Source organism: Anas acuta, chromosome 1, assembly GCF_963932015.1.
Source record: "Anas acuta chromosome 1, bAnaAcu1.1, whole genome shotgun sequence".
NCBI lineage: Eukaryota > Metazoa > Chordata > Aves > Anseriformes > Anatidae > Anas > Anas acuta.
Genome location: NC_088979.1, coordinates 204,146,505 through 204,163,633, shown reverse-complemented (window position 1 = coordinate 204,163,633; position 17,129 = coordinate 204,146,505). Strand labels below are relative to the sequence as shown.

Below are 17,129 nucleotides of genomic sequence, written 5' to 3'. Positions count from 1 at the left end.
CTCTGCCTCCCCCGGGGGTTGTGAAAACCTGGCCTGCTGTGCTGGCAGAGCAGGTCAGGGGTGCTTTGCGTGGCCAGCCCGGCGTTTGGGGGCAGGCTGCTGGGCTGCTGCGGTGGCGTGAGCTGAGCGGGGAGGTGGGACACGTGGCGAAACCTCCTGCTGCAGAGCAGCGTGTCCCTGGAGAGGAGTAAGGAGAGGAGAGCAGCGACCCGGGGCTGCCCTCAGCATTCTGGGGAGAGGCTGAGGACCTGGGGAGCCTCCCAGTGCCCGGGTAAAAATTGCCCCAGGGGAGAAGACATGGGGCTGCGCCCAGCGTGCCCACCCCAGCCCCTGCCCCAGGAGCCAAACGGGGCCAGCTCCGCTTGGATGTGGCCTCGCCTGAGGCTGCGCAGAGCTGGTGCAGAGCTGGTGCTGCGGCCCCTGCCTGGTGGCACCGGGGGGCACGGCGCAGGCGAGCTGCTCCTTGGGCACGGAGCTCCTGGAGAGCCCTCGTGAGGGGGGCTCCTGCACGTGCCGCCGAGGGCTCGGTCCTGGTGCAGGGCTTCGGGCTGCTGCCGGCGCTGTCCCCTCGCTCGGTGCAAGCCCCAGACACATCTGCTTTGTCTTGCAGAGGACGATCTCGCTGGGCGCGGGGGACCGGCAGGTGATCCAGACACCCATCAATGACTCGCTTCCCGTCAGCAGCTGCAGCGTGGCCCTGCTCTTCCGTCAGCTCGGTGAGACTTCTCCCCGCGCCTCCTTCTCACCGGCTCCGGTGCCAAGGCCAGCAGAGCGCCGGGCTGCAGCTCCCACCACGTCCACAGCCCGGGGTGGGGGCTTGGGGCTGTGCTCCAGCTGCAGCCCCGTCGGAGCGAGCCCAGCTCTGCCTTCCCCTCGGTGGGGAAGGGCTGTGGCTCGTCCCCAGCTGGGAGCAGGGCTGTGGCCAGGCCTCACCACGGGCATGCCAAGGGCGCAGAGCCGTGCTGCCCTGTCCTCGTGCCACCAGCAGAGGGGTCGTGGCACCTCGCCAGAGCCCCCGAGCACCGTCCCCAAGGGGGTGACCCCACAGTGGCTCCCTGCAGGACGTCAGCCCCTCCGTGGTGCACGGCATGGAGCTGGGAGTGGGATCGGGCTGGGTGGGGTGTAAGGGGCCGTGCCGGGGCACAGCCCTCGTTCCTGAGTGCTCTTCTCTCCCTTCCTCCCCAGGGATCACCAACGTGCTCTATCTCTTCTGCGCGGCGCTTACTGAACACAAGATCCTGTTTCTCTCCAGCAGCTACCAGAGGCTCACCGACGCCTGCCGGGCTCTCCTCGCCCTCATGTTCCCCCTCAAGTACAGGTGAGGGAAGCTCCCTGCTCCCCGAGCCCTCCGCAGAGCTGGAGGCCACTGGGGCACCACAACCAGCCAGGCATTTGCCACCCCCTCGCTCCATGCCCTGGCTGGTGGATCACCGCCTCTGGGGCACTGCCAGCGTGGGGCAGGTGAACGCCGCGTGGGCAACGGGAGGGATTTGTTCTTGGCTGCGCTCACAGCTCCCCTCCTGGAGCCTCTGCTGTGCGCAGCAGTGAAATGCCTCTGGGCACTGAGCCTCTGGGCACCACTTCTGCGGGCAGCCCGGCCCCAGTCCCAGCCCCAGCGTCCCACTGGGCAGGGCTGGTTGCTGGGAGGCTTCCAAAGACCCGCGGGGCAGATCCTGCTCCCAGGACAGGGCGCACGCACACAGAGCTGTTTCCAGTGTCCCGTGGGACAGCCGGCACCCTGCTCGCCCTCCTGGGGCCGTGGGGACGCAGCCCGCAGCCCGCAGCCCGCCTGCTGCTGCACATCCCCACATCCCAGCTCTTGTGGCTGCCAGCTCCTGTCGCGCTGTTTCCACCCTGGCCTGCCGTGTTCCCAGGCTGCAGAGGGGCTGTCTGCAGTCCAAGGAAAGCTTTCTGCTGGATTGCAGTCGTGGTGCTGGGAACCTTTCCCCCAGTCAGACTTGGGCTGTAACTCCAGGGCCGGGGAACGATCCTGGTCTGTGTCCACAAGCACTCAGGAACCTCGCAGAGCTGTGAGACGTGTGTTACCTCGGGGGCTGACAGTGGCAGACGAAAATCTGCTTTGCTGGGAACGCGGCACCCCACAGCTCTGTCCTGCAAGGGGGGGGGACCATCGGCTGCTGGGGAACAGAGAGAGGATGGGGGCAGGTCGCTGGGCTGCCTCCTCATGTCCTAGCTCACAGACCCTGCTCGGGGACACCCCGGTGTGCTCCTGGCAGCAGAGCCAGGCTGGTGGGCTCTGCTCTGCCGGGGGGCTGCGTGGGGGGGTCAGGGGCTGGGCACCGAGTGGGGCTGCAGCGATTTCACAGCTTTTCTGCTTTTTCTGCTTGCAGTTTCACGTACGTGCCCATCCTGCCCGCGCAGCTCCTGGAAGTGCTGAGCACGCCGACACCTTTCATCATCGGAGTCCACTCCATCTTCCAGTCGGAGACCCAGGAGCTGGTGAGGCCTCCCCCTGCCCTGTCCTGGGGGGGCTGGGAGCGGGGACTGGTCCAGGGGAAGCAGTGGGGCCGTGTGCCAGTGGTCCCAGAGAGAAAACGGCCCCAAAAGGCACCTGGCTCAGCAGGCTGAGCATCCAGCTTGCATCCGGCGTGCTGTCCTGGCCAGGCAGCTCGGCCACGAGCCAGGGGGGCTGCTTGGGGCTGCTTGGGGCTGTTTGGGGCTACCTGGGGCTGCCTGGGGCTGTTTGGGGCTGCCTGGGGCTACCTGGGGCTGCCTGGGCCAGGCTTATGTCTCCAGCCAGCCAGCAGTGCCTGGGTTAACTGAGGGCTGGAGTTTGAAACTCAGCTGGCAGCTCTGGCCCAAGAGGCTGTGTTGGCACTTCAGCCTGACAGCCTTCAGTGCAGAAACTGAATTAAATCAAAGCATAATGAGCCTGATCCAAACTGAAACAAGCTTTTGTGCAGCCTCCCGAACAAGCTGGGAAGTGCCGTTTGGGCTAAGCGGGGTGGTGGACGAGCTGGGGCTGGCGTCGGTGTCTGTGTTCTCCATGAGACCTCTCAGCCAGCTGAGGAGTCTGATCCCACAAAGCCAGGATCGGGGACCCAGCCTCCCGAGCAGGGCTGCGTCCCTCTTCTTCCCTCATCTGCCAGCTTTCCTCCCCTGCTGCTCCCTCAGACCCAGCTTGCCCCCTGTTTCCTGGGTAGGGGAAAGTTGCTGCTGAAGGCCAGAGTGCTCTGAGCTTGCAGAAGACGGCGAGGAGACGCTGGGGTTCCCGAGGTCCCCCCCTTGGCTGGGCTCCTTCCCCGTTAGCTCCCCGTGGCCCCCTCTCATGCCTGTCCCCCCCCTGCAGCTGGACGTTGTTATCGCAGACCTGGACGGCGGCACAGTGAACGTCCCCGAGTGCGTGCACATCTCCCTGCTCCCCGAGCCGCTGCTCCAGCAGACCCGGGAAGCCCTCTCCATGGTAAGCACCGCGGCGTCTCCGCACCTCCAGGCCTGGGGGAGCGCGGGGGGCAGCGGGCAGAGCGGAGCTGGGGGCAGGGCTCCTGCCTCGGAGCCCCCCTGGCCACGCCGTGCGGGACCTCTCCTGCTCCCGAAGGCCTCTGCTGCGTGGCAGGGCTGCGGGGGGCTCCTCTGCCAAAGGTTTCTGGGAATCAGGTGGCTGGCTCCCAGCCCTGGGGCAGGAAGCAGCTGCAGCCCTGAAGCTGCTTTTCTGGCTGCTAGCGCGTTCCCAGAGCCTGCCGGCCCTGCGAGTGCGTGCCCAGGACAGCGCAGGCAAACAAAGGCTGGGAGCCTTGGCCTGGGGCCGGGGGGAGAGGGGCCGAGCTCTGCTACATGCCTGAGCCCCCCCGTGGCACGCGTTTCCCTGGCTGTGACAAGGACGTGGGGCTGGAGAGGCAGCCACCGAGCTGTCCCTGGGCTGCTGCATCCAGCCAGCCATGGGGAGCCCGTGGCACAGTGTGGGGGGGTCTGCTGGCTGGTGGCTGCAGCCCAGCCCTGCAGGTTTTGAGCCCCTCACACCTCGTCCGTGAGTCCTGCCGGGCTCCCGGGGAGCGCTGCTGCTCCGTGCCCGGCTGGGAGGACAGATCCCATCCCCGCGGGCTCGAGCATGCTTTGTGCCCTGTCTCTGCAGGTCTTGGACCCGGAGCTGGAGGTGGCAGATCTCGCCTTCCCCCCTTCCACCGTGTCTGCCTCTTCTCTCAAAATGCAGGTGGGTGCAGTGGGAAGAGGGGAGGTGCAGGAGCAGAGAGCCCCTGCGGGCACTGCGCTGCGCGGGCACGGAGCAGGCGGGCACAGAGCAGGCTGGCACGGAGCAGGCTGGCACAGAGCAGGCTGGCACGGAGCAGGCTGGCACGGAGCAGGCTGCCCCACGCTCAGCACCGCTGCCTCTGCGGGTGGGGGCTCAGCACGCTGCCCCCAGCCCCGGGACATGCTCCGACCTGGAGCCAGCAGCAGTGCCAGAGGGGGCTCAGCACAGCACAGCGGCACCTGGGGCCCCGGGGCTGCGAGCTCCTTCCTCTGTGTGCAGTGTCAGGGACACTGTGAAGGGCAGAGCACGGGGGATCCGTCTGCCTCTCCCTTTTCCCCTGAACCTTTGGGTTTCCTGCCCCGCTCAGCAGAGGCCGAGCCTGACACGTGGCTCGGATCTTGGGTGGAAACTTGTGCCCCGCTTGCTGGCTGCTCCTCGCCCCTCTGACCGCGCTGCGTCCCCGTTTGCAGGACAAGGAGATCCGGGCCGTCTTCCTTCGCTTGTTTGCACAGCTGCTGCAGGGCTATCGCTGGTGCCTGCACATCATCCGCATCCATCCCGAGCCCGTCATCCGCTTCCACAAGGTACGGCCAGGATAGGAGCACGCCGGGTGGTGGGAGGGCAGGAAACCTGGGGGCTCGGCCGGCAGGGGATGGGCAGGGGACGGGCAGGGGACAGGCAGGGGACGTGGTGCTGCAAGGACTCTGCTCCTCCTGCCCCAGGGCCTTGTGCCCGCACAGCAGAGTTATTTTTTCAGGCTGTGTTGTAGGTCTCTGGATAAACTCTTCACCAAATGGGTTGAATTAAGGCTGGGGAGTGAATCTGTGGGAAGGTTTGCACAAATGCAGCTGCATCTAGCAATAAAGAGCTGCGTTGCCAGCAGGTGCCTGCCCTGCACCCCTGCCAGCTCCACCTGCATCCCGTGTTTGTCCTTGGGAGTCCCGAGGTCCCGCGGATCTGATACCATTTCCCTCTTCGTGCCCACACGTAGTCAGGTGCTCCACAGCTGACGTTCCTGTGCCTGGTGTCGTGCAGAGGCTTACAGAAGGCATCCCTCACGTCACAGCCTGGAGCTGGGGGTTTTCTGAACCCCAGGAAGTCCAGGGAAAATCTTAAAGTCTGGGCAAAGGAAGCAGAGCCTGGGGAGAGGAGGCAGGCAGGGCCGGCTGGTCCGGGTGCCCTGGGGCTGTTGGCAAGCGCAGGGCAGGGAGAAAAGGAAAATATTCGAGGTGTTTGGGGGTCCGTGGGGAGACCAAGCCCAGGGGAAGACAACAGACAGAGAGCAGAGGGACTCGGGCGCTGCAGCTCAGCGTGGCCAGCGTGTTCTTACAGGTTTTGAATGATTTTTTTAATGCTCAGTAAACGTTTATTGCTGACAAAGATTCATGTGTTGCATAAAACTATAAGCACGCAGTAAACCCAAGAAAAACTTTACTTTTTACCTTTACCTTGGTGAAACAGCCATAGGGCTTAGGAAGCATAACGAACCTCCACTTCATAAAATTATCGCATGCAGCAGCTGCGTGCGGTACAAAATAGCCTGAACCCTGCTCATTCGGCTGCTTTGGCCACAGCAGCATCTCAGAAACATCCCGTTCTTGCCCAAATAGCCACGCTGACTGCTTGTAGCACCCTGCAGCCCTGCGCCCAGCAGCTCACCGGGTGGGTGAGGGTGCTGGGGGAGCCCCACGTGCTGCTGACAGCTCTGCATTTCCCTCTTGCAGGCAGCCTTCCTGGGGCAGCGGGGGCTGACGGAGGACGACTTCCTCACCAAGGTGCTGGAGGGCATGGCGTTCGCGGGCTTCGTGACCGAGAGGGGCGCCCCGTACCGTGCCATCGACCTGTTCGATGAGGTGAGCAGCTCCCCGGGTCCCTGCCGGCACCACGCACTGTGCCACCCACGCTGGGAACGGGTGGGAACGGGTGGGATGTGCTCCATCCCATGGCAAGGGCTGGGGGTCTGCCTCAACGCTTGGCTGTGGTGCTGAGCCCAGCCTGGCAGCTTCTGGGGACAGAGCTGGGGCACGGGGAGGGCGGTGGGATCCTGCCCAGGGGGCTGCTGCTCCTCTCACCCGCCTCTCCTCCTTCCAGCTCGTTGCTTATGAAGTGAAGCGCATGCGTGCAGAAGAGGGGAACAAGCAGAAAATCCTGCGGCACATCAAGGAACTGGCAGAGAAACTTTACAAAAATGTGAGTCCTGAGCAGCGGAGGGGAACTGATGGGAACCTGGGTCATAGCCCCGGTCAGCCTGCCCCCCCTCCACGCGTGTTACTGTGAGCTGGTGCTGGCGGTGCTGTTCCATCCTGCCCTGCACTGTTATATGTGGCAGGACACCTGAAAGTGTCTGTCCTGGGAGCAGGAGCCCTTTTTTTGGGGTAGCCTGGCCATCAGGCACTTCCTTTGCTCTGGAGCAGCCGGCCAGCTGATGCAGGTGTTGTATGGCACAGGACAGACCTGCTGAGGTCTTCCGAGAGCAGAGCAGTGCCCTGAGAGCCCCTTGGGCGTTTCAGCCCTCCTGAATGGCTTTCTGCTCGCTGCTGAGTTCAGGGCCAGAGTGCTGTCCTGGCAGCTCCTGAGAGCAGAGCACGATGGCTCTGTAACTAAGGACTCAGGACTGCAGGTCCGGGGGGCTGTACAGCACCTTCTGGGAGAGGAGGAGAGGAGCAGGGGTTGCAGAAATGCCTTTCTGAGCCTCCTGCTCCGGGAGGGGACACGACTTCCCCATGCCTGAAAAGAACCTGCCTTTGCTGTGCCAGGAGAACCCGTACCCCGCAGTGACCATGCACAAGGTGCAGAAGCCCACGGAGGGCTGCCACCTGCGCCTCCACCAGAAGCCTTTTCCCCGCCTGGATGAGGGCACGGTGCAGTGGATCATCGACCAGGCCACGGCCAAGCTGCAGACAGCCCCTCCTGCTGTGAAGGCGGAGAAGAAGTGCATGGTGCCGTCGGGCCCCCCCATCGGTAGGTGTGCGCACAGCTCCTCTCCCCGCAGTGAGCAGCCCAGCTCGGGAGGAGCTCCCCGTGGCCGTGCCACTCTCGGGGTGCCACCTCACTTCTGCACTGCAACGTGTCCGAGGGTCCCGTGCGAGCAAAACATGGGCAGTTCTGCCTCCTGGCTGAGCAGCAGCGCTGTCCCCGTTAGCTGACCCCAGCTTGGAGGTCCCTGGGCTGGAGCCAGCATGAGGGAGCAGCTGCAGACCCTGCAGGATTCCTCCAGCAGAGCCTTGGGGACACCCCTTGCCCCCCAACCTTGGGGTGACGGCCCTGCCCTGCCCTGCCCGAGCTGACAGCCCGCTCTCTCCCCAGCTGCCATCCTGGAGCGAAACGGCAACGCCCTGGCCAACAGCGCCCGGCGGCTGGAGGTGGTCAGGAACTGCATCTCCTACGTCTTCGAGAACAAGATGTTAGAAGCCAAAAAGGTGAGGGGCGCTCGCCAGGAGCTGCTGGTTGAGGGGAGGGCACTGAGGTCGCTGCTTCTCCTTCGCAATGGGCTGGGGAGGCCGCTCCATGCCTCTCTCCAGAGCTCTGCCCAGCAGCTCTGGGCACTTGTTCTCGCAGCCCTGTTCCTCCCTGCTCTGTCCCTGGGCCGTTGGCTGATCCCTCCATTGCACCAGGGTCTCCCAGTGCCCCTCAGGGTCTGTCCCACGGAGGTGGCCGGGCTGGGGTCCTACCCCCAGCCTTGCTGAGCAGGGAGCCCCCCCAAGCTGTGCTCCCGCTGGGGATGCTCTGCTTTGCACCCACATCACATCAGCTGCACGTGGACAACGTGGTGTCCGCCCACACAGCCAGAACGTGAAGCCCCTCCTGCACCTCTCCTCGGGGGCTGCCCTTGATCTCACCGTCCCCCAGAGCTCAGCCGGGCCCCATCTTTCTGCTCTTCCTCCCGCAGCTCTTCCCTGCCGTGCTGCGAGCCATGAAGGGCCGAGCAGCCCGGCACTGCCTGACCCAGGAGCTGAACCTGCACGTGCAGCAGAACCGGGCTGTGCTGGACCACCAGCAGTTCGACTTCGTAGTGCGCATGATGAACTGCTGCCTGCAGGTAGGAGAGGGGCTGGGGGAGCACAGCCCTCAGGAGGGAGAGCGTGTCCTGCTGGGGGAGGCAGCGTTGTGCAGGGCTGGGGGTACCTTGGGGTGTCTCTGAATCCTCCCCTGAGCTCTGTTCCCTTCCCCAGGACTGCACGGCCATGGACGAGCACGGGATCGCAGCTGCTCTCTTGCCGCTGGTCACTGCTTTCTGCCGAGTGAGTACCCGCAGTGCCCTGCTGCCTGCTGTAGTCAGGCTGGGCTGAGGTCACAGAACCATCAAGGTTGGAAAAAACCTTCAGGATCATCCAGTCCAACCATCAGTGTGGCACACTGAGTGCCATCGCTATACCGTGTCCCTTAGTGCCACGTCCACAAATCTCTTAAATACCTCTGGGGTTGGAGACTTCCCTGGGCAGCCTGTCCCAACACCTGATCGATTCTGCCTTCCAAAACCCATCTCTGGCTTGGGGTCCTGTTGGGCCCTGGGTCAGCACTGAGCAAATCTAAGAGTTTGAAGGAATGCTTGGAGGAGCTCTGATCCAAGCGGCCCTCCTGCCTGCCCAAGGGCACAGGCGAGAGAAGGGGTGAGCTGGGGAGGAGAGGCTGGCACGAAGGCCGTGTCTGCATGCAGCTTCTGTCCTCTGCTTCCTCAGAAACTGGGCCCGGGCATCACGCAGTTTGCCTACAGCTGTGTGCAGGAGCACGTGGTGTGGACCAACATCCAGTTCTGGGAGGCGATGTTCTACTGCGATGTGCAGAACCACATCCGAGCCCTGTACCTGGACAGCAACGAGGAGAACCACACGGAGGAGGTGAGGTGGTGGTGTCGGGGTCCCCGCAGAGCAGCTGCACGGAAGCAGCCCCCCTAGGTCCACAGGGTGATGGGGATGGATGAGGGACTGCAGCCTGCTGCTGGAGGCTGCTCTGGCAGCAGCACGGTGAAGGCTGGCAGGTCTCCTGTCCATGCAGACCTCTGACACGTCCTTCTCCTCCTTCAGGAGAGCACGGAGGAGCCGCAGGAAGCCAAGTCTGCCCTCGAGATAGCGTCAGAGCAGCTGAGGCTCTGGCCCACCATGAGCCGAGAGAAGCAGCAGGAGCTGATCCAGAAGGAGGAGAGCACCGTGTTCAGCCAGGCCATCCACTACGCCAACCGCATGAGCTACCTGCTGCTGCCTCTTGACACCAGCAAGAACCGCCTGCTGCGCAGCTCCGGGCTGGGGGACGTGGAGAGTGTCAGCAACAGCCTGGTCACCAACAGGTACACGGGGCACGGTGCCGAGAGCACACCTTGGCACGATACCTGGGCATCCGGATCATTCAGCCACGAGGCAGGATTGGTGCAGGTTGCACTGCCCAGGGCTGTTTCATGTCAAGGGTGGAACCCCTGGGTTCATATAAAAAGGGATGAAGACTCCTTAGGACTCTGCCTGGCGTGGGCAGGGGCCTCGTGCTGTGGTTATGGCAGTGGGGAGACGTGCTCCAAGCTAAATCTTCTCTGCTTCTGTCCGGCAGCATCGCTGGCAGCGTGGCTGAGAGCTATGACACAGAGAGCGGGTTCGAGGACGCTGAGAGCTCCGATGTGGCCAACTACGTGGTGCGATTCATCAACCGCTTCGTGGACAAAGTCTGCACGGAGAGTGGTGTCACCAACGAGCACCTCAAGGGGCTGCACGTCATGATCCCTGGTAATGCGCCCTGCAGCTCTGCCGGGGGGCGGGCGGCCGCGTGGTCCCACTGCAGGACCCTCCCTGAGCAGCTGGGGTCTGCTCGCCAGGGGATTCTGAAAGAAGCAGCGAGAAGGGCGAAAGAGGAGCACTCAGTGCTAGGGGCAGGTCACTGGGGAGTGTGTGAGCTAACGAGTTGCTCGTGGTCCCTAACTTGGTGCTTGCCCGCAGATATTGTGCAGATGCACATCGAGACGCTGGATGCCGTGCACAGGGAGAGCAAGAGGCTTCCTCCCATCCAGAAGGTATCGGCCTGGCCCCCCGCAGGGTGTGGGGAAGGTTCTGGTGCTGCGCGGGGCTATCGAGTCCCCTTCCACGTCTGCGTGGCCCTAAACCTCCTCTTTTACACCCCCGTAGCCAAAGCTGCTGCGCCCCAACCTGCTGGTGGGCGAGGAGTGCGTGATGGAGGGCTTCCGAGTGTACCTCATGCCCGACGAGCGGGAGGAGGCCGCGGGGGGCAGCGTCGGTGGCCCACCCCTGCTGCCTGCCGAAGGAGCCATCTTCCTCACCACCTACCGCATCATCTTCAAAGGCACCCCCACGGACCCGCTGGGTAAGGCTGCCCGTGCGCCCCGTCCCCTGGCTGGGTGCTGGTGCTGGGGGCAGGCGGCCAGGGGCGATCCGGGGCAGTGGGTGGGTGCTCCCAGTGCACAGGAGGGTGCCTGCTCTTGCTGTGCACCCTCTGGAGATGTTACACTGCTCGTGCCCACCTCCAAAGCCCCGTGGCGCTGCTGTAGCACCTCTGCCCTGTCGCTGGCCTCCTGATGCTGTTGCCCTGGTGGGAGCTGGCCGGGCGGTGGCTGACGGGTTCCCTCTTGTGCACAGTGGGGGAGCAGGTGGTGATCCGTTCCTTCCCCATCGCCTCGCTGACCAAAGAGAAGAAGATCAACATCCACAGCCAGCAGGATCAGTTCCTCACGGAGGGCCTGCAGCTACGCTCCTGCACATTCCAGGTGAGGCCGTGGGGGGCTGCTCCTTGGAGCCGCATCGGCACAGCTGAGGGGAGCCTTGGTGGACCTGGCCAGTGCTGGCTTCACCCCCTGGGATGAGGCACTCGCCTGTGCTCACCTGGTTTTTGGTAGTTTTGCCTGCATGGGCCAAAGACGGCCTCTGAAGGGGGTGACTGCACCTGGGGACAGAGCCTGAGGGCCCCTTGCAGAGGAGGGACTGGGCAGTGGTCCCGATGCGGGGCTGGTCGCTGTTTGTGGCTGGAGGCTCCTCTCCAACTGCTTCAGTAGCTGCTGGAGCCCTGGGAAGGCACGTGCTGTGCTCATGCCCTCAGAGGTGATCCTGCAAACCTTGTAGTGGGTCCTAGGAGAGGAGAAATCCAGCAGGGAGAGATGTTAGGAGGAGAGTCACTGCTGAGCATGGTGTGTCTCCGAGAGACTCATGGAGACAGAGCAGCTCGGGGAGGAGAGCACCACGCAGAGTGCTGCCTGCCCCTTGCTGCCTGTCCCTGCACTCTGGGGACATCCCGGGGGCAGTGCTCACGTACAGAGCAGCCCCAAAAGGGCCGTGTATGGCACCAAATAACTGGCACAGGGGGCAGACGGGGAGCCCCCTGCCTGGCCCGTGCCCATGGTGGTCACTGCTGAGCAGGACCTGGGCCGGGGGAAGGGCCGGGGGAGCTCTGCTGCTCTCCCTCACCCCACGGTGCCAAACACACGGTGACCCCCCTGTGCCTGCCTTCTGCTTGCCCTCGCAGTTGCTGAAGATCGCCTTCGATGATGAGGTGGCTATGGAGAGTGCCGAGGTCTTCAGGAAGCACCTGCACAAACTGCGCTACCCCCAGCACGTCCATGGCACCTTCGCCTTCACCGTGGGCCAGTCGCCCAAGCAAGCCATGCAGCCCAAGGCCAAGGAGAAGAACCCCTCGCTCAGGTACCTGCAGTGGCCCCGGAGCAGGGGGAGCGGTCGTGGGATACTCCAGGCCCTCGCAGGCGGTGCTGGGGCTCTTCTCTCCCTCCTCCAGCCCACCGGCAGAGCTGCCAGGCAGGGGAAACCAGGCACAGGGTCCGGAGCTGGAGCTCGGGGTCCCTGGGCATGCCTTGCTCAGACCTCCCTGGCACAGGATCCCTGCTCCCTTTGGATTTTTGCAAGGAGGGGAACGGTCATTTTTTTTGGGGTCCTTTTCCAAGCAGAGGACCAGCCAAGCCTGGGAAGCGCGCTGATGGCTTCAGTGCTGCTCCCTGCACGGCCACCCAGGCTGAAGCAGCACAAGTCCCCAGGAAGCATCTCGTGGGAGAAGCTCCACTGGGCACGAGAGCGTGGGCTCTGCCTTTGTGGGGCACGGGCAGCGCTGCGGGGCAGTGGAAGAGCTCTGTGCTTGGTGCTGGCCCAAGGCCAGACCCTGCTCCTGCTCTCGGTGGCCGCTGTAGCTGTGGGTCTGGTTGCTGCTGGTCGTGCTTGGTGTGCCCTGGAGTCTAAGCTGCTCTCCCGTGTTTGTGACTCAGCTCCCAGCAGGTGACCGGTATGTTCCAGGGCCTGACAGTGGGGGTCATGTCCCTCGGGCACCTTGGCCATTCAACCACGTAAGATGCCTTCACCCTGTGCGGGAGCTTGCCAGGTGGCCTCGGCTCAGGCTGCAGCCTTCACTGCTCCCAGGGCTTCTTCTCACCTCCTCTGCATGCTGCCTGGGCTGGGGGCTTGGCACTTCGGGGACGCCTTTTTCCAGGCTGAAGGTTTGGGGTGCGCTCCTACCGCAGCCTCAGGCGGCGGGCGGCCGTCCTAGTGCTCCATGGCACTGCTGGATCCCCAGGACGTGCTGAGGGAGCTCTGCGTCTTCCTACTAACCTCTGGGGACCACCAGAGCTGCTGGGCACAGCTCTCCTGGGCACGGTCCCAGATCTGGCGAGGTCTGCTTCATCACCACCCCACGTCTGCTGCCGGCTGTGCCCCACACTGCCTGCAGGTCTCGTTGCTCTGGGTAGGAAGCACTCCTGCTTCCAGCCTCTGTACCTGACCACTGCTTCCCAGTGTTGTTGCCCAGTCCTGAGGCTTTTCTTCTAATAACTGTAGGGAGCGGTTAGATTCCCTCTTGGTCTGCTTTGCAAAGCAAAACGAGCCCCCTGCTCTCACTTGGGCCCCAGTCCTGACCAGGTGAATTGCCAGAGATCCGTGCGCCAGCTTGGCTGTTCTGGGCTGGACGTGGCCGATCCCTGCCTGATTCCTGCAGCTTCCTTACTTGTTCCTCTTTGAGCCCGTGGGCTCCCTGAGATGATGATGATGATGGTGATGATGATGATGATGATGATGTGTGAGGTCCTGCACACATGCAGACCGTTCATGCCTTCAAGCATAGGCTTTTTCTGGAGCTGTGTCCTAAGGAGCCTGCTGTGACCACGCAGCCTAACCATCTGCAGGTTTTGGAAGATTTCCCTCCTGCGCCTTCCCATTCCGCCCTGGGCAGGCAGAGAAGTCCCCCCACGGGCAGGTGTGGGGCTGAGCCCGGCTGCTGTCCCTGTCCCCCTTACACAGCGCCGGGCAGCTCGCCTTCAGCAGCTCCCCTCTGCCCCGTGGCTGGGCTGGGCTGGGCTGGCAGCGTCCCCATGCAGCCTCCAGCAGCCATCACCTTGCCCTGGTGGTCACAAGGAGCCCATCTTGGAGGAATGAGGATTTTTTCATAGTGGGGGCAGTGGGCACAGGCTGCCCTGGAGAGCTGGGGGTGCCCATCCCTGGCAGTGCTGGATGGGGCTGGGGGCAGCCAGGGCTGGGGCAGGGCTTGGAACGAGATGGGCTCTGGGGTCCCTTCCAACCCAAACCATTCTGGGATCCACGATTCTCTAGGGACATGACAGATCAACGGGTTTGAGGGCTCAGATGTGGAGGTGGTGGCTTCAGAGCCCGGGACATGTCTGTCTCCATGCTGGTGGTGCTCCCGGGAGGCCGGGGCGCTGGGGGCTGCTCAGCCTGGCTGCCCCCAGCCTCTGCAGCCTGGGCTCGGGGCTCGGTGCTCGCCCTGTGCTGGGCACTGCAGGTGGCATCCATCCTCTGGTGGCTGTGACTGTGACCGTGCCTGCCAGGAGTGATTGGGGTGATTGGGGTGCTCCGGTGGTCAGGGTGTGCCAGTGGTCGGGGTGCTCTGGTGGTTGGGGTGGTCGAGGTGCTCCGGTGGTCGGGGTACTCAGGTTTTTGGGGTGCTCCGGTGTTCAGGGTACTCTGGTGTTCAGGGTGCTCCATCTCCGCTTCTCTCTGGGGGTGATGTGGGTGCTGCTCCAGCCTTCGGGGCCTGCCCTGGTGGCCGTGCTCGTGCTGGAGCGGGTGTCAGCTGGCCCCGGCCTCTTTCTCTTGTTCCAGGACGCTCTCCAAAAACCTGGTGAAAAACGCCAAGAAAACAATCGGCCGCCAGTACGTGACACGGAAGAAATACACGCCGCCCGCCTGGGAGCAGCGGAGCAGCCAGCACTTCGCAGAGGACAACGAGGACGAGATCTCAGGTTGGGGGCACCCTGTGCGGGGAGGGAGGTGGTGGGAGCAGGGGGAGGCTGCAGCAGGAGCCCCTTGGGTCAGCTCTCGGCTGTCACCGTGCAGGGAGCAGGCGCGGGAGCTTCCCTGCGCACAGCCCTGCCCCTGGTCACCTCTGGCTGTCCCCAGCAGCCTGCCAGCTCTTGTCCCCTTGTAGGGGGCAGCAAGCTGAGATATTGCTGCCTTAGGAACTGAAAACACCCAGTGAGCCATGCAGGGGGGAGGGAGTTACTTGGGCTGTGGCCTCAGCCTGTCAGGAGAAAATGTGCAGACGTGAGCTGCAGCAAGAAAGCTTGGATTAGACATGAGACAAACACATTTGGGCTGAGGAGCGAAGGACCAGGAGGAGTTCTCAGTACTGAGGATCCCAGCCTTCCCCGGGGAGGCTGTTGGAGGAGGCATGGCTGTGGGATCTGGGAGGGAGCAGTATCCACGGGGAGCCTGCTGCGTGTGCGGCTGGCCTCTGCTTGTAGGTGGCTGATTTCAGAGCTTCCCTTCTGTTCACGAGGATGCTTTGAATTCTGTTAACCTCACGAGCAAAGGCTCTTGCTTCAGAGCCCTTGGGAAGGGTCAGAGCTCTTCCATTGCAGGGGAAGGTGCTGGGATGCAGCTCCCGTCCCGTCCTGTCTCTGCCAGGCTGGACGATGCCCCCAGCTGCAGGCGGGACACCTCCTGCGTGCCGCAGGCTGACCCCGGCCCCCCTTTTGTCTCCGCAGTGTCCGAGGAGATGGACAGAAGCACTTTGACCCCCACCACCACCATCAAACCTTCGGAGAAGACCATCAACCACCTGGTGGAGCGAGCCTGCTGCCGCGACTACCAGCGGCTGGGGCTGGGCACGCTCAGCAGCAGCCTCACGCGCTCCAAGAACGAGCCCTTCCGCATCTCCACGGTGAACCGCATGTACGCCATTTGTCGGAGGTGAGCACGGGGAGAGGCCGTGGGGGGGCAGCGAGGGTCTCCAGTCGCCCGTGGGAGCTGCGGGTGGGCTGGTGCTGCCCCTCGCCGCGCCCTGCAGAGCCCCCGCTCTCCCCCGCAGCTACCCCGGGCTGCTCATCGTGCCGCAGAGCATCCAGGACAACACGATCCAGCGCATCTCCCGCTGCTACCGCCAGAACCGCTTCCCCGTGGTGTGCTGGCGCAACTCCCGCACCAAGGCCGTGCTGCTGCGCTCGGGAGGGCTGCACGGCAAGGGCGTCGTGGGCCTCTTCAAGTCCCAGAACGCCCCCACCACAGGTGCCTGTCCCCCTTACCCCAGGCACCGCCGTGCTGGGGCCGGCTGCGGCCCCATCCCGTGCCCAGAGCGGAGTGCTGATGCTCTTGGCTTTCTCCCAGGCCCCTCGCAGACAGACTCCACCAGTTTGGAGCAGGAAAAGTATCTGCAGGCCGTGATCAACTCCATGCCTCACTATGCTGATGCCAGTGGGCGCAACACGCTCAGTGGCTTCACCTCGGCACACATGAGCAGCGCAGGTGAGAGCAGCTGGGTCGTGGCGCTGCGCAGGGCGCAGGGGAGGCAGGAGGCTCGCACCTTACCTGGTGCACGGGGCCCTGCTCACGGGTCCTGCTGCGTGTCCCAGAGCCTGGACAGCCAGGTGAGCAGCTCTCCCTGGTCTGCCACGTCCACGAAGGCAGCAGAGCCTTCCCGGCGCACTTCCCAGAGCTCCCAGTTCCCACCGGGTCTCCAGGACTGGTGGTGGTGGGGACGGGTTTGGGGAAGGCAGTGCCCCCGCACCTGCAAGCACTGGGAGCTCCCGACTGGATCCAGGAGCTTGCTGAGAGCCAGGGGTGGGTGGGAGGGGACGGACCCCATCAGCTGAGACCTCGGCACCAAGCGCAGTGGGGGCAGCGCGGGGTCTGTCACGGGACGCTGCGGTAAGTCTGCCTCGTGCTGCCCGAGCAGAGCTCTCATTGCTGCCATTCCATCGCCATCCATCGTCTGTCCCTGCCATCCCACCCCGTCATTGCTGCGGAGGTGACCGGGGGCCAAAGGGGTGTAGGAGAGCCCAGCTGCTGAAGCCCCCCTGGGGCTCGTTCCCTGGTGCGGGACGTGCCCGAAGCTGCTGCAGGAGCAGCACGGTCAGAGGGGCTGGGGGGCGGCGAGGGGGTGGGCACGGTGCTGGGTGATGCCCCCAGTGCCAAATACCCAGGGCGGTGGCACTCGCTGGTGCTGTGGGGTGCTGTGGGGTGCAGCCCCTGCTCACGCTGCTGCCGCAGGTGCCCGCGTGCCGTGGCTGCAGCTGGAAGGTGAATCCTGCATGCTGGCCCCTGGTCCTGGCCCCGGGCTCTCCTGCTTGCCGCTGGTTCCTTCTCGGGCCCCTTCCCTCCCTCTGGAGCAGCCGTGGGGAGGCAGGGCGGGAGGGCCCTGCGGGAGCAGCGCAGCGAGGCTCAGAGCTGACGTTTTGTTGGTGCTACAGATTTCTCCGACAAGAGGCAGCCTAAGCTGGGATCGCTCATGAAGCAGGTGATGGGAGGGAAGGACGATGGGCCCGGTACTATTAGCCGTGGAGGTGAGGACGTGCGAGTGAACGCTGCCTCGTGGGGGCCTCGCGAAGGCCCCCGTGCCGGGGCAGCTGGGGTAGAGTAGCTGCTTCCCTCTCGCTTCCCCAGAGCTCTGGCATGGGGCAGCCGCAGGGGAGGGAGGGAGGGAGCGGCCGCAGGACCCGGAGGCAGCTCCGCGCCATCTCCATCCCATTCGTGGCTCC

At 64.2% G+C, this 17,129-nt stretch overlaps 1 protein-coding gene across 9 annotated transcripts in view; it reads left to right on the top strand.

Moving 5' to 3' along the window:
* The window catches only part of SBF1 (SET binding factor 1), a 61,224-nt gene that overhangs the window by 37,498 nt on the left and 6,597 nt on the right, over positions 1–17,129 (top strand). For 3 of the 9 annotated variants that reach the window (XM_068670209.1, XM_068670211.1, XM_068670208.1), the window contains exons 6-30: positions 611–716; positions 1,186–1,318; positions 2,352–2,460; positions 3,311–3,424; positions 4,094–4,171; positions 4,681–4,794; positions 5,935–6,063; positions 6,302–6,400; positions 6,967–7,171; positions 7,517–7,629; positions 8,100–8,249; positions 8,383–8,451; positions 8,890–9,048; positions 9,235–9,494; positions 9,749–9,921; positions 10,132–10,205; positions 10,318–10,513; positions 10,786–10,913; positions 11,666–11,841; positions 12,414–12,491; positions 14,257–14,396; positions 15,141–15,345; positions 15,464–15,660; positions 15,760–15,897; positions 16,842–16,934. In XM_068670209.1, the coding sequence (XP_068526310.1) occupies positions 611–716; positions 1,186–1,318; positions 2,352–2,460; positions 3,311–3,424; positions 4,094–4,171; positions 4,681–4,794; positions 5,935–6,063; positions 6,302–6,400; positions 6,967–7,171; positions 7,517–7,629; positions 8,100–8,249; positions 8,383–8,451; positions 8,890–9,048; positions 9,235–9,494; positions 9,749–9,921; positions 10,132–10,205; positions 10,318–10,513; positions 10,786–10,913; positions 11,666–11,841; positions 12,414–12,491; positions 14,257–14,396; positions 15,141–15,345; positions 15,464–15,660; positions 15,760–15,897; positions 16,842–16,934 (3,436 nt within the window). The remainder of the gene's footprint in view (positions 1–610; positions 717–1,185; positions 1,319–2,351; positions 2,461–3,310; positions 3,425–4,093; positions 4,172–4,680; positions 4,795–5,934; positions 6,064–6,301; positions 6,401–6,966; positions 7,172–7,516; positions 7,630–8,099; positions 8,250–8,382; positions 8,452–8,889; positions 9,049–9,234; positions 9,495–9,748; positions 9,922–10,131; positions 10,206–10,317; positions 10,514–10,785; positions 10,914–11,665; positions 11,842–12,413; positions 12,492–14,256; positions 14,397–15,140; positions 15,346–15,463; positions 15,661–15,759; positions 15,898–16,841; positions 16,935–17,129) is intronic. The other 6 variants (XM_068670217.1, XM_068670210.1, XM_068670214.1 and 3 more) reach the window with 3 other exon arrangements.